This window comes from Phyllostomus hastatus, unplaced genomic scaffold, assembly GCF_019186645.2.
Source record: "Phyllostomus hastatus isolate PE091 unplaced genomic scaffold, TTU_PhHast_1.1 phas_scaffold_200, whole genome shotgun sequence".
Lineage (NCBI taxonomy): Eukaryota > Metazoa > Chordata > Mammalia > Chiroptera > Phyllostomidae > Phyllostomus > Phyllostomus hastatus.
In genome coordinates, this window is record NW_025334016.1 from 13,016,424 (window position 1) to 13,043,161 (window position 26,738).

At 37.7% G+C, this 26,738-nt stretch overlaps 1 protein-coding gene across 4 annotated transcripts in view; it reads left to right on the plus strand.

Moving 5' to 3' along the window:
* The window catches only part of CLCN5 (chloride voltage-gated channel 5), a 200,207-nt gene extending 173,944 nt beyond the window's left edge, over positions 1 to 26,263 (plus strand). For all 4 annotated transcript variants that reach the window (XM_045860450.1, XM_045860448.1, XM_045860447.1 and 1 more), the window contains 6 exons: positions 2,501 to 2,581; positions 2,817 to 3,359; positions 5,074 to 5,260; positions 14,821 to 15,219; positions 15,367 to 15,583; positions 19,593 to 26,263. In XM_045860450.1, the coding sequence (XP_045716406.1) occupies positions 2,501 to 2,581; positions 2,817 to 3,359; positions 5,074 to 5,260; positions 14,821 to 15,219; positions 15,367 to 15,583; positions 19,593 to 19,683 (1,518 nt within the window). In that variant the 3' untranslated portion in view covers positions 19,684 to 26,263. The remainder of the gene's footprint in view (positions 1 to 2,500; positions 2,582 to 2,816; positions 3,360 to 5,073; positions 5,261 to 14,820; positions 15,220 to 15,366; positions 15,584 to 19,592) is intronic.
* Positions 26,264 to 26,738: the final 475 nt, after the last annotated feature.

A 26,738-nucleotide genomic window follows, 5' to 3' on the forward strand; every position in this document is an offset into this window, starting at 1 on the left:
AATGTTTTCCAGGTCCATCTATGCTGTCACAAAGGGTAAAATTTTCTTCTTTTTTATGGCTGAGTAGTAATCTACCATGTAAATATCCCATAGTTGTTTTATCCACTCATCTACTGATGGGCACTTGGGCTGCTTCCAAATGTTGGTGATTGTAAATAACACTGCAATGAACATAGTGGTGCTTATGTTCTTCTGAATTAGTGTTTCAGGTTTCTTCCAATAAATTTCCAGAAGTGGAATTGCTACATCATAAGGCAATTCCATTTTTAATTTTTTGAGTAAACTCCATATTGCTTTCCACAGTGTGTATATGCACCTAGAAAGAAAATGTCTGAAAAGTGATTTTACCCCAAACTGTTAAAAAATGTCTACCTCTAGTAAATGGGAAACTGAGGTGATAGTAAAGGAGAAATAAGGACTTAAACTTTTTTATTATGTATAATTCTATATAAGTATGTGCTGTTTCTATTACAAAATAAGTTACAAAACAATAGAAGATTTTTTTTAAAGAAGTTGTTTATTCCTGTGAGAAAATACACACTCAGCACATTTCAGATTCTTTGTGCTTTATTTCTGCCTGATGCCAAAGTAAATGTGTCTCTGTATTGGATCTCCTTCTACCCTCTGTCTTAACCCCACTAAATTCATTCCGCCACAGCATCTCTGTAGGCATTCTCATGTTTATGGTTTTGATGAAGAAGAACAATTTTTTAAAAAATGTTCCAAGTCATTGTTTACTTTTGTCCTGTTATAATTAAGGATTTAAGAAAATAATGATTCTTGCTCTATTTTCCTTGAATTACAAAGAAATCACATATAGAATGGGTCAAGACCAAGGCCATTTTATTAGAAAGGGTTTTTGACAAAATTGCAACCTACTGATTTATTTTGAAAAAGAAAAAGCAAAATAAAAGGCCTAGAAGGAAATTTAAAGATGTTGAAATTTCAAATATGGAATACATTTTGGTAGCTCAAGGGGGAAAGTTCTTGGCAGGAGAGAAAGGCTAACAAGGGGGGTGGGACAGATTGTTTAGTTACCTGTCAAATGGTAGAGGGACATAAATGCAATATTAAGGTGGTGGGGTTGTTATATGGGAATTATGATCAACAAAAGCTAAAGAGCTGATAAAAACATTGTAACTGGTGAGTGAAATGTTGATTGTTGCTGGTTTTGCATGGGTAGAGGTGATTTTGAAATTGTAGGTTGCTGGTTACTTTCATTCCATAAGAGTGACATTTTTGTTCAAATAATTATAAAATGGGAGGGAAGTTTGATCTGGCTCTTTCTCTGTACAAATGTCATACATTTTTCTAACTACACTCATGAATATTTGAATCTTTAGTTTACTCCCTATTGCTTATTTAGACTTCCCAGTTATTTTTTCCTGTTGATTGGCAGCAACCTTTTGTGTCAAAGTGGGCAAATAGTTGAATAAAATAGAAATTTGAGGAGCAAGGGGATAGACAGACTCAACTCTAAAATGTAAAATTATAGCAAGCTAGCCACCTCGATTCTTCTTCCACATAATTCATCCTAGACAGTCACTAAAATCCCCTTTCTCAAGTTTCATGGTGACTGTCATACTTCTCAGATGAAAGCCATTATAGCCATATATTTCAAAGTCCTCCTCAGTTAGCATCATATATCTCACTCTTCCCTCCCCTTAATTTTTCTAGGCCATGCTATACTCCCAGAGAAACCTGCCTACTTATTTCTCTAAGAACCATTTTATTCTTCAAAAATTCTTAATTTTGTTCAGCTTTCTCTTTGAAATACTTTCTTACTACTCCAAATCATATTATCATTACATAGCAAGTGGAATCTAATGAAAGAACTCTATATTTCCATTAATTCTGGTGCATTTGTCATGCTTTTTGCCTCCCTCTTGCCACACCTAAACATATTTAGGTCTTCTCTTCCCTTCAGAATCTATTACCAACTTGCTTCTAGTTACCTCCCTATTTCTTTTTTCATAGGTCCCTGACATGGAGTAGTATACATAGTATAGGAGAATCTAAATACCTATTGTATGAATATTTGGAGCTCCTGAATAGCTGTGAGTGCATTGTGACTTCGGTGTTGTATCATTACAGCCTTTCTTAAAATTTCATTTAAAAAGCATTTTTTTACAAAGAAAGTACTATGTAAATACATCATTGTAAATGCTTCATTTAGGTGGTGAGTAGGTCTGCAAACTCAAATTCAGTTACTAAATTGAGCATTAGGGATGGGAGCATATTTTGACATAAAGCACATGCCTAAATTAATTACAAAGGAAAAGCCCTATATATATTCAAGCATGTGAAACATGTGTTTTAAATCCAGCATACAGTGTTTGCTCTCAAAGTAAATATAAATTGAACTTAATTTTTGATAAACTGCATATGGAGCATGTAAATTTTTTTAATGTTTAATAACCACTAACATTCCTTTTAAAGCTGTGATTGACCATAGGAAAGTAACATTATTCTATTGCTAATTTTGAGTTTTGGTTTGTAGGTCTTGTCGGCTGCAGCAGCAGCTGGTGTATCTGTTGCCTTTGGAGCACCTATTGGCGGAGTATTATTCAGCCTAGAAGAGGTAACTACTTTTAATTGTTTGTAGCACATGTGCATGCTCTTGTGTTGAGAATCCCGGCCATTATCTATGCACATGGCAGTTCCAAAGTGTTTTCCATAACTTAGTGCTTTACCATGTGACCAGAAATCTCTGGGAAGTTCTCATTCTGAGTTCTTAATTCCTGCAGCACCAACTTTTCACCTGAAATAGTTTCTTCATATTGACTGAGTTTGCTTTTTCACCTTCTCTCTTATAGGTCAGCTACTATTTTCCCCTCAAAACGCTGTGGCGTTCATTCTTTGCAGCTTTGGTGGCAGCATTTACTCTACGTTCCATCAATCCATTTGGGAACAGCCGTCTGGTTCTATTTTACGTGGAGTTTCACACCCCGTGGCATCTCTTTGAGCTTGTGCCATTCATTCTGCTGGGCATATTTGGTGGTCTGTGGGGAGCTTTATTTATCCGCACAAACATTGCCTGGTGTCGGAAGCGTAAGACCACCCAGTTGGGCAAGTATCCTGTCATAGAGGTACTTGTGGTTACAGCCATCACTGCCATCCTGGCTTTCCCCAATGAATACACCCGGATGAGTACAAGTGAGCTCATTTCTGAACTGTTTAATGACTGTGGTCTTCTGGACTCCTCTAAGCTCTGTGATTATGAGAACCATTTTAACACAAGCAAGGGGGATGAATTACCTGACAGACCTGCTGGTGCGGGAGTCTATAGTGCCATGTGGCAGCTGGCCTTAACACTCATAATGAAAATTGTCATTACCATATTCACCTTTGGCATGAAGGTGAGGAGATTCTTTTGGTACTTGAATGTATGTGTGGTTGTGGGTTTGGAGGGTAAAGCAAAGATATACAATCCTCATAGCTCATGTGGCACTTCCAAATTCACTTAACGTTATTCCCCAACCCCAAAAGGCCTTTTTACCCCCATATACCCTCAACAACTTTTTAGACAATTGTACCTCTATCTAAAGTTCCTAGTTTTAGGTCAAATGTAAACCTTGGTGCTGAGATTTTAAGTAGAAATATTATAAACTTTTTAGAGGAATGTATTTATTCTTATTCATTGTGTATTAAAACAATATCTGACCAACATAGTGTTGGTCCTTAAAGGGTAGCTTTATAGTTTCCCAATAAAACAAAATATTAGGTTGAACAAAATGAAGTTGCCAATATTCAACCATTTTGACCATTAAAAAGCAATTTCATGTGGTTTAGCCCAATGTATATCTAAATGTATTTTTTACACTTGGTATAAATGTTCAATTATCAAGAACTTCACAGGTGCCCCTAAATTAATATTTAAACTGTTAGAAGAAGACAGCAGGGAGCAAATTTTACTTTTAGTACCCATTATCATTCCCATGTTTCAGAAGAAACCAGAAAAGAACTTTTGTTAAGGTATTTTCCTCCTTCCTGGTTTTTATTTGTATTTTCTTTAACACCCCACTACCAAGTTATTTTCTTCTATTCTGTAGGGAGGTGGAGATTCAAATCAGGGAGTTAGAGATAGCAATTCAGTTTAGGCAGTACTGAAATCTCTGAGATGATATAATCTATCCTCCTCAACACCTTGGAAAGTTTTGTAGTGCTTCTTGAATAATTTTTGCTTGTGGCTTCATTCTTTTATTTAAAGTGAATTTTCCAACCATCAGATTCAAATGTATCCCAAAAATCAAACACAAGTTATTTAAAAATAATCTACTGTTTTGATTATCCTTGTCATATTTCTCTCTGAGCTCAGAAAATTGAGAAGTCACTATAATATTTTAAGAGTCAAAAAAGTGGGAAAATAGATAAGTGTTCCTTTTCTGAATAGTCATGCAACCACAGTCACTATCTCATTTAAAAGAATCAATAACTTAATCTTTTTATTGTTACAAAATAAACTGAATCCTAATGTGCCATTCTTTTTGTGTGAGCAACAGGTTAAGGTTCAATATATGAGAGTAGTTATGAGCATTCCATTTAAACTCAAGCACCAGTATTTTACTAAATCTTGGCCTTGGGTGAGTTACTTAACCTCTCTGAACCTTGGGTTCTCTGTGATTTGGGAATAATAGCACCCATCTCCTTAAATCTTATGTTTAGAGCATTCAGAATAGAAAATAGTAGATAGTCAATAAAGGATAATTGTTGTTGATAAGAATTCAAAATTGGGGAAGGTGTCTGCATATATGAGAAACTCCATCTATTTTCCTTTTTCTTTGAGAAAGGCTTAATTTCTGCCTCCAGTTCTGTGTTGGTCTGGAGAGTTCAGGCTCTAGCCTGATGGACCCCGAATAAGGGTAAGCTTCTTTGCAGTTGTACTTGCCTACACGTCCCAGAGAACCTCTAGTCTCTGTAGTGTTACACAAGTCTTTACAGCCACTTGCTAGCATAGAGCGTAGTTACATTGGTATTGGCCTGTTTGCTTTGCAGAGGGTCAATCTCCTACCATTACATATACCAGGCAATCCTGTCATTTCTCACTAACCTTATGTTGCTTTCTCTTTGCAGATCCCTTCTGGCCTCTTTATCCCTAGCATGGCTGTTGGTGCTATAGCAGGTCGACTTTTAGGAGTAGGAATGGAACAACTGGCCTATTATCACCATGACTGGGGCATCTTCAATAGCTGGTGTAGCCAAGGAGCTGATTGCATTACTCCTGGTCTTTATGCGATGGTTGGTGCTGCAGCCTGCTTAGGTAAGTAGTGTTTGTATTAATTTCAAAGAAGTTGCTACCCAGGTGACATAATAATGAAGGATGAGCCCTGGATGGTGTGGCTCAGTGGATTGAGTGCCAGCCTGTAAATCAAAGGGTCACCAGTTTGATTCCCAGTCTAGGGCACATGCCTGGCTTGTGGGCCAGGTCTCCAGTAGGGGGCTCATGAGAGGCAACCACACATTGATGTTTCTCTCCCTCTCTCTCTCCTTTCCCCTCTCTAAGTAGAAATAAAAAATATTTTTTAAACAAATAAGAATGATGTTAAACACAATTGACTATGGATTTTTTTCCCCACAAATTTTTGACTACAGGTTTTTTAAGTGACCATTTCCTGTAGGGTTTGCCATTTTTCAAGTGCTTTAAGAAAGCATTCTTGATTGCCCAAAATACAGTTTTTTTCCCCATCCTTCCCTGCCCTGAGTTTTTTCAGATATATCAAGCCTATTACTCCATCCTGATCTTTGTACTTGCTGCTCCCTCTTCAAAGAATGCTTCTCCCCAAGCTGTAGCATAGTTGGTTCCTTTCAGCCTTCAAACTTTCTGCTAAATATTTTTCCACACAGCAGTTTTCTCTAACTGCTTTATCAAAAGTAGGTTCCCCTATTGTCTATGCTAGCATATTCCTTTATTAAATACTTGGTAAATACTTAAAAAATGAAAGCATTCTTTACCACATATCTACATTCCTCTATAAGTAATTTTATTCTCAAATTCCATCATACTGAGGAAATCATTAGAAATTTACACAAAGATATCTGCACAAAAATGTTCATCATGATATTATTTATAGTAGCAAAAAGTTGGAATCATCCTAAATGTGCACCGTAAGGGATTGGTTAAATAAATTATGGTACAGGTATGTGAGGTTATATTATGCACCCATTGAATGTAATATTGATATTTAACATCATTAAACACAATTTTAAATAAATATCATTTAAAATTTTTTATTGTTATTCTATTACAGTTGGCTCATTTTTCCCACTTTGCCCTCCTCTATCCAGACCACCCCCCAGACCACCCCCACTCCCTCAGTCAATCTCCACACCATTGTGCATGTCCATGGGTCATTCATACATGTTCTTTGACCAGTCCCTTCCCCTTCTTTCCACCATTATTCTCCTCCACCCTCCCTCTGGCCACTGTCAGTCTATTCCATGATTCTATGCCTCTGGTTCTATTTTGCTTGTTACTTCATTTTGTTCATTAGATTCCTCTTATAGGTGAGATCGTATGGTATTGGTTTTTTACCACCTGGCTTATTTCACTTAGCATAATATTCTCTAGTTCCATCCATGCTGCAGCAAAAGGGAGGAATTCCTTCTTTCTTTCCTTTTTTTAGATACCTTCATATTTATTTGTTCCTTCATTTATCATTTCCTTTTTCTTTAATTACTTTATTTCTTTTTTCACATTTTTTATTGTTGTTCAGATACAATTGTCTCCATTTTCCCTCCAACACTGCCCCCCACCCCAGCCATTTCCCACTTCCCACCCTTGATCCTAAGCCCCTTTGGTTTTGTCAATATGTCCTTTATACATGTTCCTGAAAATCCTTTCCCTTTTCCCCCTCATTATCCCCTCTTGCCTTCCCTCTAGTCACTGTCAGTTTGTTCTTAATTTCAGTGTCTTTGGTTATATTTCACTTGCTTGTTTCTTTTGTTGATTAGGTTCCACTTATAGGTGAGATCAGTATTTCTCTTCTACATCTTGGCTTACTTCACTTAGCATAATGCTGTCCAGCTCCATCCATGCTGTCGCAAAGGGTAGGAGCTCCTCCTTTCTTTCTGCTCTGTAGTATTCCATTGTGTAAATGTACCATAGATTTTTTATCCATTCATTTACTGATGGGCACTTAGGTTTCTTCCAGTACTTGGCTATTATAAATTGTGCTATTATAAACATAGCAGTGCATAGGTTCTTTTGGATTAGTGTTTCAGGGTTCTTAGGGTATAATCCCAGCAGCACAGTTGCTGGGTCCAAAGGCAGTTGAATTTTTAATATTTTGAGGAAACTCCGTACTATTTTCCACAGTGGCTGTACCAGTCTGCACTCCCACCAACAGTGCACTAGGGTTCCCTTTTCTCCACATCCTCACCAGCACTTGTTGTTTGTTGATTTATTAATGGTGGCCATTCTTACAGGTGTGAGGTGATATCTCATTATGGTTTTAATTTGTATGTCTCTGATGATTAGTAATGTTGAGCATTATTTCATATGTCTATGGACTGTCTGCATGTCCTCCTTGGAGAAGTGTCTATTCAGGTCCTTTGCTTCTTTTTTAATTGGATTGTTTGTCTTCCTGGTGTTAAGTCGTATGAGTTCTTCATATATTTTGGAGGTTAAACTCTTATCCAGTGTATCATTGGCAAATATGTTCTCCCATACAGTCAGTTCCCTTTTCACTTTGATGATGATTTCTTTAACCATGCAGAAGCTTTTAAATTTGATGTAGTCCCATTTGTTTATTTTTTTCCTGCATTTCCCTTGTCCTAGGAGATATATTAGCAAAAATATTGCTCATGGACTATCTGAAATTTTACTGCCTATGTTTTCCTCAAGGACTCTTATAGCATCATAATTTATATTTAAGTCTTCTATCTGTTTTGAGTTTATTCTGGTGTATGGTGTAAGTTTGTAGTCCAGTTTTTGTTTGTTTGTTTGTTTTGCATGTACCAGTCCAGTTCTCCCAACTCCATTCATTGAAAAGGCTATTTTTTTTTACTTCATTGTATGTTCATGTTCCCTTCATCAAATATTAATTGACCATGGGGACCTGGGCTTATTTCTGGCCTCTCTATTCTGTTCCATTTATCTATCTATCTGTTCTTATGCTTAGTACCAGACTGTTTTGACTACAATGGCCCTAGTTGGTCCAAAGGTTGTGGGTTATTGTTAAACTTATTACAGTGGCCTTGTAGTATAGTTTGATATCAGGTATTGTGATCCCTCCTACTTTGTTCTTCTTTCTCAAGATTGCTGAGGCTATTCAGGGTCTTTTTTGGTTGCACATAAATTTTTGAAATACTTGTTCTAGATTTGTGAAATATGCCATTCATATTTTAATGGGAATTACATTGAATCTATACATTGCTTTGGGTAGTATGGACATTTTAATGATGTTAATTTTTCCAGTCCATGAACATGGTATATGCTTCCATTTGTTTGTGTCTTCCTTAATTTCTTTCTTCAGTGCTCTACAGTTTTCCTAGTATAGGTATTTTACCTCCTTGGTTAAGTTTATTCCTAGGTACTTTATTTTTCTTGTTGGTATAGTAAATGGGATTTTATTCCTAGTTTGTGTTTCTGGTATTTCATTGTTGGTGTACCAAAATGCAGTTGACTTTGACTATTGACTTTGTATCCTGCTGTTTTGCCAAATTCACTTATTAGGTTGAGTAGAGGTTTTTTTAAAGTCTTTATTCATTTATTTTTAGAGAGAGAGGAAGGGAGGGAGAAAGAGAGGGAGAGAAACAACAATGTGTGGTCACCTCTCACATGGCTTGCACTGGGGACCTGGCCTGCAACACAGGCATGTGCCCTGACTGGGAATTGAACCAGCAACCCTTTAGTTTGCAACTCACACTCAATCCACTGAGCCATACCAGCCAGGGCAGGTCGAGTAGTTTTTTGTGTAGACTATAGGGTTTTCTAGGTACACTACCATGTTTTCTGTAAATAATGATATTTTAGTTCCTCCTTTCCAATGTAGATGACTTTTACTTCTTTTTTCTAGTCTGATCACTGTGGCTAGAAATTCCAGTAGAATGTTAAATATTCAAGATTGGTGAAAGCAGACACCCTTGTCTTGTTCCTGATCTTAAAGGGGAAGCTTTTAGTTTTTGCCTATTAAGGATGATGTTGGCAGTAGATTTCTTGTATATACCCTTTATTATGTTGGGGTATACTCCCTCTATTCCCTCTTTGGTGAGTGTTTTTATCATAAATGGGTGCTGGATTTTATCAAATGCTTTTTCAGCATCTATTGATATGATCGGGTGATATTTGTCCTTCATTTTGTTTATGTGGTATTTTACATTTATTGATTTGAAAATATTATACCATCCTTGCATCCCTGGGGTGAATCCCACTTGATTGTGTTATATGATCTTTTTAATGTATTGCTGGATAAATTTTAAATCATATACAAAATCTTCCCACTATAAAGTGGGAAGGAGCATGTGGGGAATTATTATTATATTTATTGTTTATGTTGTTGCAGTTGTTCCTGATTTTTCTCAATTTCCTCACCTCCACCCACCCCCACCCTGTCCTCCCCCAAACCAGTCCCTATGTTGTTGTTCCTGTCCATGGATTGTGCATAAATGTTTGGTTAGTCCCTTCACCATCTTTCATCCCATCGCTCCTCTTCCTTTCCGGTCACTGTCTCTATGTTTTATATGTCTAAGCTTCTGTTAACATTTTGTTTGTAGGTTTATTGCATTCATTAGATTCCACATATAAGTGAGATCATGTGGTATTTGTCTTTCACTGAGTGGCATATTCATTTAGTATAATTTTTTCCAGGTCCATCCAGGTTGTTGCAAGATGTAAGAGTTTCTTCTTTTTTACTACTGTGTAGTATTTCATTGTGTGAATGTACCACAGCTTTTTTATCCACTCATCTACTGATGAGCATTTAGACTATTTCCAAATGTTGCATATTGTAAATAGTGCTGCTATAAACATAGGGGTGCATACATTTTTTGTGTTGGTGTTTTAGGATATCTGGGGTATATTCCCAGAAGTGTAATCACTGGGTCAAAAGGCATTTCCATTTTTAGCTTATTAAGGAAATTCCATACTGTTTTCCACAGTGGCTGTACCAGTCTGCATTCTCACCAACAGTGTACTAGGGTTCCCTTTTCTCCACAACCTTGCCAACACTTGTTGTTTATTGATTTATTGATGGTAGCTATTCTGACAGGTGTAAGGTGATATCTCATTGAGGTTTTACTTTGCAGTTCTCTGATGATTAGTGATGTTGAGCATTTGTTCATGTCTACAGGTACTCTGTATGTCCTCTTTGGAGAAGTTCTTTTCAGGAGTTTTGCTCATTTCTTAATCAGGTTGTTTGTCTTCCTGGTGTTGAGTTGTATTAGTCCTTTGTACATTTTGGATATTAAACCCTTGTCAAATGTGTCATCGGCAAAAATGTCCTCCCATACAGTGGGTCCCCTATGTGTCTTGCTGATGGTTTATTTAGCTGTACAGAAACTTTTTAATTTGATCTAGTTTCCTTTGTTTATTTTCTGCTTTGTTTCCAGTGCCTTGGGAGATATGTTGGCAAAAATATTTCTAGGTTGTATATCTGACATTTTACTCTGTATGTTTTCTTCTAGGATTTTTATGATTTCAGAAATTACATTTAAGTATCTCATGCATTTTGAGTTTATTTCTGTGTATGGTGTAAATTGGTGGTCTAATTTCTTTTTTTTTTCCACATGTACCAGTCCAGTTCTCCCAACACCATTTATTGAAGAGATTGCCTTTGCTCCTTTTTATGCTCTTACTACCTTTATCAAATATCAATTGTCCATACAGGCATGGGTTTATTCCCAGACTCTCCGATCTGTTCCATTGATCTATTTGTCTGTTCTTGTGCCATTACCAGGCTGTTTTCATTACAGTGGCCTTATAGTATAGTTTGTTATCAGGAGTCGTGATAACTCCGACTTTTTTCTTTTTTTGTAAGATTGCTGAGACTATTTGGGGTCTTTTATGGTTCCATATAAATTTTTGGACTATTTTTTTCTAGTCCTGTGAAGTATGCCATTGGTGTTTTAATAGGAATTGCATTGAATGTATAAGTTGCTTTAGGTAGAATTGCCATTTTAATGATGTTAATTCTTCCAATCCATGAACACAGTATATGCTTCCACTTATTTGTATATTCCTCAATTTCTTTCTTCAGTGGCCTATAGTTTTCAGAGTATAATTATTTTTTATGTCCTTGGTTAAACTTATTCCTAGGTATCTTATTTTTCTGTTGTTGTTGCAATATGAAATGGGTTTATTTTCCTAGTATCTCTCTCTGGTAGCTCATTATTGGTATATAAAAATGCCATCAAACTTTGGGTATGAATTTTTTATCCTGCTACTTTGCCAAATTCATTTATTAGATCTAGTAGTTTCTTGGTGAAGTCTTTAGGGTCTTCTATGTACAATATCATGTCATCTGCTAATAATGACAGCTTTACTTTTTCCTTTCCAATTTCAGTGCCATTTCTTTTTCTTCTCTGATCACTGTGGCTAGGTCTTCCACTACTACGTTGAATAAGAATGATGAAAGTGGACACCTCTGTCTTGTTCATGATCTTAAGGGGAATGCTTCTGGTTTTTGCCCATTGAAAATGTTGTTACCTGTAGGTTTTTCATGTATGGCATTTATTATATTGAGGCGTGATCCCTCTATTCCCCCTCTGCTAAGAGGGTTTTTTAAAAAATTATGAATGTGTGCTGGATTTCATCAAGTGTTTTCCTGCATGTATTGATATGGTCACGTGAATTTTGTCTTTCATTTGTTTATGTGATGAATCACATTTGATGATTTGCAAATATTGTACCAACCTTACATCCCCAGGATAAATTGTACTTGATTGTGGTGTATGATCTTTTTGATGTATTGTTGGACCTGGTTTACTAATATTTTGTTGAGGATTTTAGTACCTATGTTTATCAGGGATACTGGCCTATAATTTTCTTTCTTTGTTGTATCATTACCCTCTTTTGGAATTAGGATGATATTGGCCTTATAGAAAGAGCTTAGAAGTCTTCCTTCCTCTCAAATTTTTTGGAACAGTTTGAGAAGGATTGGAGATAGTTCTTCCTTGAATGATTGGTAAAATTCACCTGAGAAGCTTTCATGTCCAGGGCTTTTGTGTGTTGGGAGTTTTTTGATTACTGCTTCAATTTTATTTGTTTTTGATCTATTCAGATTTTTTGCTTCTTATTGATTCAGTTTTGGAAGATTGTATGCTTCTAGAAATTTGTCCATTTCTCCCAGGTTGACCAATTTCTTGGCATATAGTTATTCATAGTAATTTCTTATAATATCTTGTATTTCTGTGATGTCAGTTGTTAGTTTGCCTCTTTCATTTCTGCTTTTATTTATTTGTGTCCCCTCTCTCCTTTGTTTGATGAGTTTGGTTAAAGTCCATCAGTCTTGTTTATCTTTTCAAAGAACCAGCTCCTGGTTTCATTGATATTCTGTATTGTTTTTTTAGTCTCTGTATCATTGATTTCTGATCTGATCTTGATTTCATTTGCCTCCTTCTATTTACTCTAGGCTTTGTTGTTGTTGTTTTAGTTTTCTTAGGCATAGCGTTAGATTGTTTATTTGAGATTTCTTTTGATTTTTGAGGTAGGCATGTAATGCTATTAAGTTCCTTCTCAGGACTGCTTTTGCTGTGTCCCATAGGTTTAGGGTTGTTGTATGTTCATTTTCATTTATTTCTAGGAATTTTTTTACCTCCTCCTTAACCTCATTGGTTCCCTGTTCATTATTTAATAACATGTCACAGTATTTGGCCTCCAAGTATTTGAATGTTTCTTACTCTTTTTATTGAGGTTGATTTCTAATTTTATTCCATTGCAATCTGAGCAAATGCCTGATGTGACTTCAGTTTTCTTGAACTTGTTGGGGCTTATTTTGTCTCCTAACATGTGGTCTGTCTTTGGGAATGATCTATGTGCACTTGAGAAGAATCTATATACTTCTTTGGTGTGAAATGTTCTGTATATATCAATTAAATCCATTTGATTTAGTGCACAGGTGGCAAACATAAGGCTTGTGGGCCCTTCACCTTGTTTTATCTAGCCTGGCATCTTATTTTTACCCAGCAGCAGTGTAGAGCTCTCGCTTAACTCTTAAGAAGTAGTTATATTTATACAGTCCTAAAATTACATTTGACCCTTTGAAGGCAACCATAAGGCTGATGTGGCCCCCAGTGAAAATGAGTTTGACACCCCTGATTTAGTATGTTGTTTAATGTTGCTATATCCTTGTTGGTTTTTCAGTCTGGAACATCTGTTCATTGTTGATAGTGGGTTGTTTAAATCCCCTATTATGACAGTATGGTTGTCAATATCTTCCTTAAAGTCCACCAAGATTTCTTTTATGTATTTAGGTGCTGCTATATTGGGCACATATATGCTTACAAGGGTTATGTCCTCTTGTTGGATTGTAAACATATATACACTCAATACAGCAGCACCTAAATATATAAAAGAAATCTTGGTGGGGGTGCAGGGTGGAGGGGGATAAAGGGGAGAAAAAAATTGGGATGATTGTAATAGCATAATCAATAAAATATACTTTTAAAATTAGGATTAATCAGTATCAAGATCAAGTCAAAAAAATAAAAAAAGAATATATGATGTGACCTTCTTTATCTTTTATTATGGCTTTAGTTTCTATGTCTGTTTTGTCTCTTATAAGGATTACTACACCTGCTTTTGTGTTGTTTCTATTTGCATGAAATATTTTCCTCCATTCCTTTACTGTCAGCCTGTGGAAACCTTTTGCTCTGAGTTTGGTCTCTTGTAGACAGTGTATATCTGGGTCATGTTTTCTTATCCATTCAGCTACAGATTGGATCTGGGTTATGTTTTCGCATCCATTCAGCTACTGATTGATCAGTCTTTTGATTGGAACATTTAATCCATTTACATTTAAGGTTATTATACATAGGTACTTATTTATTGCCGTTTTTATATTGTACCTATGTTTTTTGCTCCATTCTTGTTACAGAAGGTCCTTTAACTTTTCTTGCAGTGCTGGTTTGGTGGCAATGGACTCTTTTAACCTTTGTTTGGAAAGCTCTCTATTTAACCTTCAGTTTTAAATGATAGCCTTCCTGGGTAGAGCAATCTAGGCTATATGTTCTTAGCTTTCATTACTCTGAATATTTCCTGCCAATCTCTATCACCTATGGTGTTTCTGTTGAGAAATCAGCTGAGATTGTAATGGGGGCTTCCTTGCATGTTACTGACTGCCTCTATTGCTGCCTTTAAAATTCTCTTTGGCTTGTGGGGAATTAAGCATATAATATGAGGTTATGTATGTAAAATATATTTTTTGCATAGTAAATAACTTAAAGAGTCATTCAAATTTTTTACTGTGCTTATTTCTAGGTAATGAACTTATAGATAATGACTTTCTTTTATATCCTTTTGTTATTTTCTGATTTTTTCTCAATGTGTCTGCATATCCCAGAGAACCTGTAGTCTCTGTAGTGTTATGCAAATTATGGATATCTTCTGCAACTACTTTTATAATTGGGGGGAGTAACAGATGAAACAAAAAGAAGAATTGAGAAGGTATCTTATAATATTGTAGATGTTGTTTTGAGAACTGTGACTATGAGCATTGTAAACTTTCTTTAATGTACTGCTGGAGTCTGTGCAGTTACATGTGAGACCTCCTTTTAACAATGTTTTTGGTAAATAAGCTGTTCCTGAATGGGACTTGTAGGAGGATAACTGTAATAAATCTTATACTTTTCCTGCCTTCAATAGCCTTGTTTGTTACTTTTCAGGTGGAGTAACTCGGATGACCGTTTCTCTTGTTGTCATAATGTTTGAACTAACTGGTGGCTTGGAATACATTGTGCCTCTCATGGCTGCAGCAATGACAAGCAAGTGGGTAGCAGATGCTCTTGGGCGGGAGGGCATCTATGATGCCCACATTCGTCTCAATGGATACCCCTTTCTTGAAGCCAAAGAAGAGTTTGCTCATAAGACCCTGGCAATGGATGTGATGAAACCCCGGAGAAATGATCCTTTGTTGACTGTCCTTACTCAGGACAGTATGACTGTGGAAGATGTAGAGACTATAATCAGTGAAACCACTTACAGTGGCTTCCCAGTAGTGGTGTCCCGGGAGTCCCAAAGGCTTGTGGGTTTTGTCCTCCGAAGAGATCTCATTATTTCAATTGGTAAGGATTCCAGAAAAAGGGGTAATAGAATCAACTGTGGAGATAAGTAAATATTCATGAAATAGGGGAAGATAAAGGGAAGAGGGGAGTAGTTAGGAGACAGAAATAACACTTTAATTTTTAATCCCCCCCCATTTTTTCAAATAGAAAATGCTCGAAAAAAGCAGGATGGAGTTGTGAGCACATCCATCATTTATTTCACTGAGCATTCTCCTCCAATGCCACCATACACTCCACACACCCTAAAGCTTCGGAACATCCTGGATCTCAGCCCCTTCACTGTGACTGACCTGACCCCCATGGAGATTGTCGTGGATATCTTCCGCAAGCTGGGACTGCGGCAGTGTCTGGTTACACACAATGGGTGAGAGCTCTTTGGTGAAGGCAAATTGGATTGTGGAAACACTGTAGAGAGATAAAGAAAGAATAACCTAATTCATACAAACATTAGTAGCATTTACAGGCCTTTTTGAAGCTCTGAGATGAAGGTGGATGTGTTTCTTTGATTGTCGTAATTAATAGAAAAGGAGTTAGGGAAGAAAATGTGTTTGAGAGGTGTAAACTGCTGGTTGCACATTATAAATTACTCAGTTCCTTCCCACAAAGGAAACAGCTATGTTCTTATGAAAAGACAGCACTGAGATTATAATGGTATTAAGTAGTATCCTTACAATACCTTCATTATTATTTGAGTATGAGAAAACCAAGTTTCAATGAGATTGAAAGATTTACATTAGGGCTCCCAGTTAGGATATAGTAGAGGTACCCTTTACACATAAGTCTTTTGACTCCCAAGGCCAAGGCTCTTTCTTTCTGGGACATTTCTTATGCAGTAACAGAAGAGCTGCTATTTTTATTGGAAAAGAAGGGAAGTTGAGCAAAAGGGTATAATAGATGTATTATAGGATTGATTTTTTAAAGTATTTTTTATTGACTATGCTATTACAGTCTTCCCAATTTTCCCCCTTTATCCCCCCTCCGCCCTGCACTCCCCAACCCTCCAGCATTCCCCGCCCTTAGTTCATGCTCATGGGTTGTACATATAAGTTCTTTGAGTCCTCTGTTTCCTATACCATTTTTTATCTCTCCCTGTCTATTTTATGCCTACTAATTATGATTCTTCTTCCCTGTACCTTTCCCCCCATTCCTCCCTTCCCCTTCTCCACTGAAATCCCTCCATGTGATGTCCATTTCTCTGATTCTGTTCCTGTTCTGGTTGTTGGATTAATTTTTTATTTCCTTTATTTCTCTTTTTTTAGGTTCATTTGTTGACAGTTGTGAGTTTGTTGTCATTTTACTGTTCATATTTTTTATCTTCTTTTTCTTAGGTAAGTCCCTTTACCATTTCATATAATAAGGACTTGGTGATGATGAACTCCTTTAATTTGACTTTATCTGAGAAGCACTTTATCTGCCCTTCCATTCTAAATGAAAGCTTTGCTGGAGAGAGTAATCTTGGATGTAGGTCCTTGCCTTTCATGACTTCAAATACTTCTTTCCAGCCCCTTCTTGCCTGCAAGGTCTCTTTTGAGAAATCAGCTGACAGTCTTATGGGCACTCCTTTGTAGGTAACTGTCTCCTTCCTCTTGCTGCTTTTAGGATTTTCTCTTTATCTTTAATCTTGGGTAAGTTAATGATGCTGTGCCTTGGCATGTTCCTCTTTGGCCCCAACTTCTTTGGGACTCTCTGGGCTTCCTGAACTTCCTGGAACTCTATTTCCTTTGCCAGACTGGGGAAGTTCTCCTTTACTATTTGTTCAAATAAGTTTTCAAGTTCGTGCTGTTGTTGTTCTCCTTCTGGCATGCCTCTATTTGGATATTGGAACGTTTTAGGTTGTCCCAGAGGTTACTAAGTCTCTCTTCACTTTTTGAGTTCTTGTTTCTCATTCTGTTCTGGTTGGATGTTTGTTTTTTCCTTTTGTTCCAAATTGTTGATTTGAGTCCTGGTTTCCTTCCTGTCGCTGTTGGTTCCCTGAATATTTTGCTTTATTTCATTTTGGGTATTGTTCATTTGTTTTTTTCATTTTTCAACCAAGCTCAATCAGTTCTGTGAGCATTTTGATTACCAGGGCTTTGAACTCTCCATGAGATAGGTTGGCTATCTCCTCATTGCTTAGTTCTGTTTCGGAGGTTTTTCTCTGTTCTTTCATTTGGGCCATATTTGTTTGTCTTGGGTCACCTGATAAGTTGTAAGGGGTTGGGGCCTTAGGTATTCACATGGGCAGGGCAACCCTCTTTGTTGTGCTGTGGCACTGCCTGGGGGGAGGTACCAGAGAGGGAACAGTGCAGCTCACCTATTTGTCTCTAGTGCACTTTCCAATGAACTCATGTGAGACTGGGAGTTTCTCCCACCGTGGCAACCCCAGCCATCATGCACAGTGAACTCTGAGTCTCGGTTTGGTCTTCAGTTAGCCTAGCCCATCCAGCTGCAGCCTCACCACGGTTTTTCTGAGTTGGCCTGCATGGTCCACTGCCTTACTGGTCTGGTTGTTCTGGTTGATTTTTTTTTCAATTCCTTGGTTGTCAGAGTTCCATGGAGTTTGATTTTCTGGCATTTTTAGTTGATTATTGATTTTAGATTTGTTGTTATCCTCCTTTTGGTTGTTTGAGGAAGTGAAGAGTTTCTACCTATGTCTCCATCTTGGCTGGAACTCCCAGATGTCTTATAGGATTTAAATAAGGAAGGGAACTTTTCCTAACTAATTCACTCTATATTTACTGAATCCCTACTTTATATAAGAATATATTTTGCTGGACTCTGGGGAGACACACAGAAATGAATAAAACCCTTCTCTGCCTTCAAAGAGTATGCAGTGTTATAGGGATACTAAGAACATACAAGTGCATGTAGCACAACAGCAAATAAGACAAGTGAAACAGAACATGTTGCTGGGAGGAGGGCACAGTTATTGCTGGCTTGTAGAAGCAGGGAAGGTGTTCTGGAAGAGGGACATTTGGACTGGGTTGCAAAAGGTAATTAAGATTCATATATGCAGAGAACAATGTTTAAACCAGAGACCATAACAGGATCTCAGACCTAGAGGTAGTAATGCCTGCAGTGCTTTCAGGGACCCATGCATTTTCCCACAGGCCTGGTACATGTATCCTAGTCCTGTTTTCTCATCATCTATAAGTGTAGGTGAAAGGTTTTCTTAGGCTCCTCTGAGGAATAAATGCCAATCAGCAACAAAGATAGGCAGTATAGAGCTTTATTGGAGTTTATGTGCCCAGGCAAGGTTTCCCAGTCCACACGGTGGGGCTGAGAAAGTCACCCAGAGCAGGGAATATGGCAGGGTTTTATTCCCGTTGGCTCTTTTTGTGGGAGCTGGGGATTGGTCCCCTCCGAACAAAGCAGCAACATATCATTGGTAGTTCTCCTCACGCCCTGGTTTGACATCTCCGTCTCTTCCAGGTTGTAGTTCAGACACCACGTTTGTTTCGGCTGCCATGTTTGTTTCAGCCACTATTTTGTCCTGCCACGCCCATCCTGACATTCCAACTGTTTTGATAGGATAAGGGGCGCCATGTTCGATCTGGCTACTTCCTGCTGTCTGGGGAGCATAGAGGGGATGGTTTCCGAACTGGAAGAATTGGGGTGTTACTCGGGGAGTTGGCCGGAATTAAAGGTCCCTGCCCCATAAAGCAGGAGACAATAGGTTTGAGACCTCTACAGTGGGTTTCAGAGATTGGGAACTGGGGTCTAGAAGGAAAGATGGTGGGGTTTTTCAGCATGATGGTGATTGGGGTGTGGTGAGAGGCCACAACAGGCTTGGAGGTGTCCCATGCCCAAACCTGCTTGCCCCTCCCTGATGAACCAGAAATGGCCAGACCTCTAGCCCCTCCCCTCTATGCTCCCCTGACAGCAGGGAGTAGCCAGATCCACGGCTCCCCTTATCCTATCAAAATGGTTGGAATGTCAGGATGGGCGGGGCAGGACAAAATAGTGGCTGAAACAAACATGGCAGCCGAAACAAACGTGGTGTCTGAACTACAACCCGGAAGAGACGGAGATGTCAAATCAGGGCGTGAGGAGAACCACCAATGATATGTTGCTGCTTTGTTCGGAGGGGACCAATCCCCAGCTCCCACAGAAAGAGCCAACGGGAATAAAACCCTGCCATATTCCCTGCTCAGGGCGACTTTCTCAGCCCCACCGTGTGGACTGGGAAACCTTGCCTGGGCGCATAAACTCCAATAAAGCTCTATACTGCCTATCTTTGTTGCTGATTGGCATTTATTCCTCAGAGGAGCCTAAGAAAACCTTTCAGTAGGTAGTGTTCAAAGTTGAAAAAGACTGAGGAGGAAGAGTGTCACCTTTGAGAATGGTGTTTTGACCACACATTTATTTTTGTTTTGTTGTCTTTTGTCTTTTAGGCGATTGCTTGGAATTATAACCAAGAAGGATGTATTAAAGCATATAGCACAGATGGCGAACCAAGATCCTGATTCCATTCTTTTCAACTAGAATCACAAGAAGGACATTGCAAACCATGGATATATTTTATTGACTGGGTACCCAGAACATATTTCCCATGTTCGAATGTTGAAATTATATTAGTGTGTTGTGTCTTTCCTACAAGTTAACCAGTTGTATTGTATAATAATTTCTGGAAATTAATCTTCTCTTTAGGAGAATGAGCAGTTAGGCTTCTGTGATATTGCATTAAGAAGATTTCATGAAAGATTAAACAAGATTGCTGTGGTTTAATTCTTTTTCTTAAGATGATTTTTTAATTTAAAACATAATTGTTAGCCAATATGCAATCACTGAAAACTATGCAAGAAAAGTCCAACTGTCCTGACCAATAGCCTGCAGGAAACTCATGAAAGTCACTTTTTTTGAACTCTAACTATCATTGGTGAAAGATGAAGTGTAAATTAAGTGGCTTTACTTTTCCAACCACAGAAAAGAAAGCCAGAAGGAAAATAGTAATAGTATTTTCCAGACTGTGAAAATTCATTTCAAATGTTATCTTGTTCCTGTTACAATATTTAGCATTATTAGTTTGTATGTGTATGTATATGTTAATTTTAATATCTTATTATAAGACAATGCTGCTTTGGTTAATCTCCTCTAAATGAATTTAGAGAAGTTGATTTTATAGCTTGCTTGTTTCTGGTACTCCTCAAGTGCACAAAGATAAGTTATAGAGATTTCTCCTTGTCTGCAAGAAGGGTAATTTTCCAGATGGTATTTGTTAGCTAGTAGACAAGGACTTTGCCATGAATTTGTTAGAAGCAAGAAATGATTTCTCAAGATGAATGATTAGTGAAGTTCTAAGCAAGTCAATGACTAGGAGTTTTAAAACTTTGTCAGGTTCCAACTCATCCTCTTACCCAGATGCCACCTCCGTGAGTGATGGTGCTTTAGGCTTCTGGAATATGTAAGGATAGTAAAGAGAACCAAGTCTAGGCTGCATACTGGTAAACTAGGGAAGATTCTGAGCTGTATCTGCATTCTCATGCATTCCTTCATGAAGACAACCAGTACTAACATAACTGGATGCTCATGCCTCCTCCCAGTGTTAAGTACATAGAATAGGCCAGTGTTGTCCCGGTGAATATGAATTTTGGCTTGGGGTACTTTCAAATATATTCAAGACATTGGAACATAATAGGCAGCTGTGACTCCCCTGAGGCTCCTTAGAATCCTAAATAAAATGAAGAACCATCCTAAGATCCAGGGTGTGGACAAGGCCTGGTGACACCAAAGGTGCTTGTATCCAATTGTAAAGGTGCCTGTGTGAATTTCCTACCACCTTAACTGCAGTAGAAAACATCACAATCTAGCGACACCTGGTGGAATTACAGAGCCACCACCATTCCAATGACTGTTTCATTTTCTACAGTTTTATCCATGTGCAGTTGTTCCTCTTCTGTTCTTTGCCCTTTCCTACTCCTCAGTCCCCAGTCCTCTCTTTGGGATCGAACATTCTGCCTGGTTAATCATTCCTATTAGAAAAAATAATTCCCATGGCTAGTTAAATTGTAAACCAAACCTCAGTAATCTTATGACACATGGACCAGAGGTAATACATAGCCATTGGCTTTGCTCTGTAACGAAGTCACTGCTGCCATGCCTCAATTTCCACACCAATGCCCACAGCAGTAAGAATCAACTGCCAGGGGTGAAAGTTCAGCCTTTCCCATTTTACAGGTATTTTCCTAGCACTTCTCTCCATCCTTCTGGCCTAGAATCAGCAGTCACTTGGCATATATTTCCCAGCCATCTACCTTCTCTCCCAAAACACCTCATACCTCATTTTAAGAGCTTCTGGTCCTGGATTGTAGGATTTTTTTTTTTTACTCTTAGTTCGTATCTTTTCCAAATCTGAATTTATGGTATTGCCCAGAACTAGGTAGTCAAGGCTTATTTGGATTTTTTATCTTTAAAATATTAAGGCAGTCACCAGAGTTTTTATTTTAAGTATATCACCCTAGTATTTTCGTGAAAAAGAAAAACTCTCTAGGTTATATTGTATGAAAGTCATGACTCAGTCTCTTTACATCTTTTGTTCCTTCCATGCCACTGATTTTCTCACATGAGATGTGGTTATTTTGCTCTCCACCCCTCTATATTGAGTAGAAACCAAAGTTCTTATCTGTATATTTCTGGTTCACTACCTAACTTTTCTTATCAGCCACCCAAGTAAAGTTTGCAAATCAGGAAATGTTAGTATTTCTAGTATTAGATGACAATGAAAGATTTTGTTGCATTTTGTAGTGCAGCAGTGATATGGAGGGTGTCTAAGTTTGCCTTTGTGTTTCTTCTAGGCTCTGTTTTTAATTTTAGACAGATGAGCCAGCATTAAGGTGCTACTTCAAAGACTAAATTCAAAAAATCAGATAACACTGTGCCAAGGTAAACTTTCTAGATGCTAAGCACCGATTGGCCCTCCAGAGTATAATATCCTGGTATTATTCATTCCTGATAAATCTCATCCATTAACCTCAGCTTCTCAGGAATTCTTGTAACTCATATGCTAGAAGTAGCTGTAGTGTATGGTATCCATTATATGTCTAATCCTATGGTTTGGCTTCAAGGTTGGCTAATTGTGGCTAGAGTTCCCTGTAGGCTGCTAACTCAGCACCTTAACACTCAGTTTCTTGTCTTGAGGCAAAGGAAAATGTTCTGACATTGCTAATTCAGCAGTTAAAAATACTTAACCAACAAACAAAGCCAATATAGGGAAGTCTGTCAGTAGCATCAAATGGCCACAGACTTCAATGGGGAAAGACAAGATAATCTGATTTTAAAATGAATATGAGTTGAAACTAGTCTCTTTTGGTATTAAAAAAGAAAATTGACCAACACAAGGGAATGATTTACAAAAGAATGCTAATAAATACTTCAGGATTTTCCAAGAAAAAATATCTGGTAGACATCCAGCCATTAAAGGAGTGAGTCTATAGATTTGTAAAAAGTCTGCTATATTTTGTATGTTCAGATCTTCAATGTAAAAAATTAAAGGAGCCCAAGTAGTTAATAGATGATTAGTTATACCTTTGGAGGGAAGAATCAGGGGACTGAAAATGTTAAATAATGTCCACTTTCAAAATCATTTGTTTTTAGAAGTTTGTTCAGATTCTCTCCTTTCTGGCTCTGGCATCATTCTGGCTCAGCCCAGCTATAGAACAGAGGTGGTATAGTGCACCTAACAGATATTCTCTGGTGAATAATTTGATATTGACAGTACTTTGATTTTGCCAGCTGGCAGAGCAAATGATTAATTTGCTGATTTAACTGCAAAGCAGTTCAATTGTTTTGGTACAAAAGGCTGAATTTGAACCCTTTACAGGAAGAGCAGAGCACAGTATAAATTTCTGTAGTCAGCCCCCAATTGTGTTTGAACATGAGAATGATAAAGTAATGGAGACTTGGTATGGTCTAAGGCTGTTAAGTAATTCTCAATCACGTTAAGAAACTGTTCAGGTTAGAGGGAGCAAATATGTTGTTAAAAACTTAGCATGCAATAGAGGTCACCATGGAATGTAATTGTTGCTGTATGTTTTAAGTATTTGAATCACCCATCCTGGTTGGGTCTTGATATTGGTTTGTTCTGTTGGGTGATGAGAAGGAAAGTGTACTTGTTATCCTACAGTATCTTTTTAAAAAAATAAATTATAAGGAGTGCACTTTTTTAAGCTGAGTTTTTAATGACTGTGAAGACAATATTGAGAATTTGAAATAGCCAGTGTATTTTATATCACCAGAGTACATACTGATGACTGACCACGTGCTGTGAAGAATCAATTTACCTACATTGGCAGTATTTACCTACATGAGTTCAGAGAAAACAAAAGAGCATCTTTCATGACAGTGCATAGAGTATTGAGCTTTTGAAAACCCTGAGAAAAATTAGGAATTTAGAAAATAAACAGGAGATAGAATATTGAGTCTTTTAAAACATAAATGTCTATATATGTGCTCTGAACTTAATTATTCTAAAATCTTGATTTTTTTTTTACCACTTCTGGGATTGCCTGTATTTACTTTGGAGAGGGAATGGAGAGTTATGGTAATGGAAAAGCCATAGTAGGAAAATATATGAGTTTGTGTAAGATGGTGGAAGGAAGGCCAGCCATATATCCTGGCATTTATAAACCACTTGATCATGTGCCTCAAGGGAACAAGAAGTCAAATAGTCTCCAAAAGACCAGGCTTTCCAAGCAAAAGGATTTAGCTGGAGTAAGTCTACTTTTATGGAAAGAGTTGATATAGGGCAAGACACTTACTCATGTAGGAGGGGAGCCACTACTGCCATTGCCTAAATGATAAGCTTTTGGTAGATTGTCTTGAATTTTGATAGCAAAATATTTTTAAATCCATATTTTTAGTCTCTCCAGTATGTAGTTGTATATTAGAAAGAAAAAGGTGAAATTTTCTCAGCTCAGAGCTCAGGGAGCTGTATAAATTTGAAGTGAAATCAGTGTAATGTACCTGTGGTGACCACTCGACTTTGCTCTGCTTCAATTTCAGTTGTTTGCTCTAAGGAGAGAAGTTCTTGGAATAGCAGGTGTTAGCAAATTCAGGTTATTCCACAAACGTTTGCTGGCTACAGTCTCATTTCTGAACACCTGGATCTGGGCAAAATTTTCAAGTGATGTAGGAAACAAAATTGTTTTTTCCACTGTGTAGTAATCACCCAAGAAAGAAAGTATTCTATGTTTGCAGTTTGCATTTCTTGGATGGGGTCTCTTGGGACTCACCCAGCCCAATCCCACAGTCATACATTCCTACCTCTAAGTTCCTGCCAAAGGGTCTTCAGCCTCTGTTTGCACACTCATGGAGTGAATGAATGCCTTGCCTAAAGAAAGGCATGTAGCAGTATAATATTATGAGGGTTTTTAAAAAATGATCTCTGCCTCTCCTTTCTCCTTCTATCCCACCTTCTTTCCCTTTCTTCCCCACTACCTCTCTCTTTCTCTCACCCTTCCCCTAAATTCAAAACTTTCTCAATTATTACAAGCATATTGTTTCAAATGTGAACCTTGGAGAAAGAAGAGGATCATTCTGAAAGTAGAGAATGAAAGATAATTCTCTGGGTTGAGAAGGCCAATGGAGCTTTGCTCCACTGTTGGTGCAAAAGCCAGTGGTATGTATTGGGAGTGTCAAGGACTTTAGCATCCTGATGTCAGATTTATATTCATTGCTAAACCTTAGTATAATCTACTAGTTCAAGCCTATTGAAAGTCAGCACCAGTCTAGGATTTGGTAAGTGAAATGCCATCTGGCAAAATGCGGACAAGGGAATGGCCTGACATGGTTTTATCAGGGTAGAAATCTTCAGCCTCATTATCATATTGAGTGTACCTCAAAATATATGGTCACTTAAGAGTGTTCCTTTTCCCTCCTTCATTTTACTTTATTGCTTCTCCCTTTCTCTTCCATTGTCCTGCCTTTTTAGTACTCAGCTTTTTAATAAGTATGTACTTTTAAAATATGTATTTGGTCTTTTGGGACTATGTAATGATTAAGAATTAATTTCATTCTAGATAAAATGATGTGTTCAATATTTTGTTATTTTAAACTATCTTTTGAGTTATGCTGTTGGTAACTAGGTACAGGCCAGAAAGGTGTTGAGCCTGACAGACAGTACCCTGGTCATATCACACTTAAGGATGGCATTGATGTCATGGTAGTGACTCTTCTTCATTTGACCAAGGCCAGCATCCTGCTCTTACCTCTATCCATTCATTTCTGGCTATGGGAGAAATACCACACCCTTTAGGTGAGCCAGTGAGGCTAGGAGGATCAGAGGGTTTAGCCCATGGACCACTATGTGAATATCTCTGAAATAAGCTCATGTGTAGTGCAGGCTCCAACTGCAGTAGCCAAAGAAAATCTGTCTGACTCAACATTTAGTTCCTAAGATTTGGTAGAAGTTTTGCTGAAGCTAACCTGTAGACACCAACTAGGCATACAGAAACTAGCACCAACCAAAGCTAATGTAGCCTGAGTTTCCACAGGAAGCTTGGTGTTGAGCTGTTCAGAGCATTTATTTATTTGAGTGTTGCCAACCCTATAGTCATGCTTTCTTAGCTTTATTCTAATTTTTAGAGATGTTGGTCCCCATTCATAGGCACAGCCTGTACCAAAGCTGTGAGTCCTGCTCACTTCATTCTACTCCTTGGTCATGTATAGCAACAGTCTAAAAAGGAAGACATGGGCTGGGGAGTTAGGAGACTGGGTTTCTATTCCTTATGCTTCTACTAACTAGCCTCAAGATCTTAACCGTTCTGTGCCTCAGTGTTCCCATCTGCAAAATGGGGATAGTGTTAATTGCCCTACCTACCTCACAGGGTTGTTGTGAGGATAAATTGAGACAATGAATGGAAAGTATTTTGACTAGTAAGTGCTATGCAAATTGTATGAAATGGAAACAATCATGTTAAAGGCAATGGAATGGACATTGGCAAAAGGTTTAATGGGATTGTCTAGCCCTTTCTCTGTGTGGCTCAAACCCAGGTCGCCATTGCTTTATACATTTCCACTTAGCACAGATTTTGTAATTATGCATGTAATAAAGCACAGCTTTATCCAACTTGGTGTCTGGTGTATTTTTGAAGACTCTCAATTTTGTACCTGATTTTTAATCATAAAATCGGGGGGGGGGGCAGGGTGTGAGGGTTGGAAGAGGATAGTATAAAAGGCAACTGAAAACTACTAGAAAGCTCACTTCTTTAAAAAGATTTATTAAGTAATTATTTTTACATTTACAGATTCGATAATACTTTTTACCATAAAGAGACAAATGAGGGGCAGCTTACATTTTCTTAGAGAGTCCAGATACCTCATTTATTATGACTACTTAAGTATTCCTACTTCATACATTGGTGATACTTTCCTGATAGCATGAGAATTAACTGGGAGCTGTAATTTTTCTTTTTGAGCTTTTAATGACTTAAGATTATGGGCTTTGATAGGGCGCTTGACTACCTACTGTCAGTTTTTACAAGGAGTATGATGGGTGATTGAAATGTTCTTCAATCACCCATCAAGTAGGGTTAGTATATTCC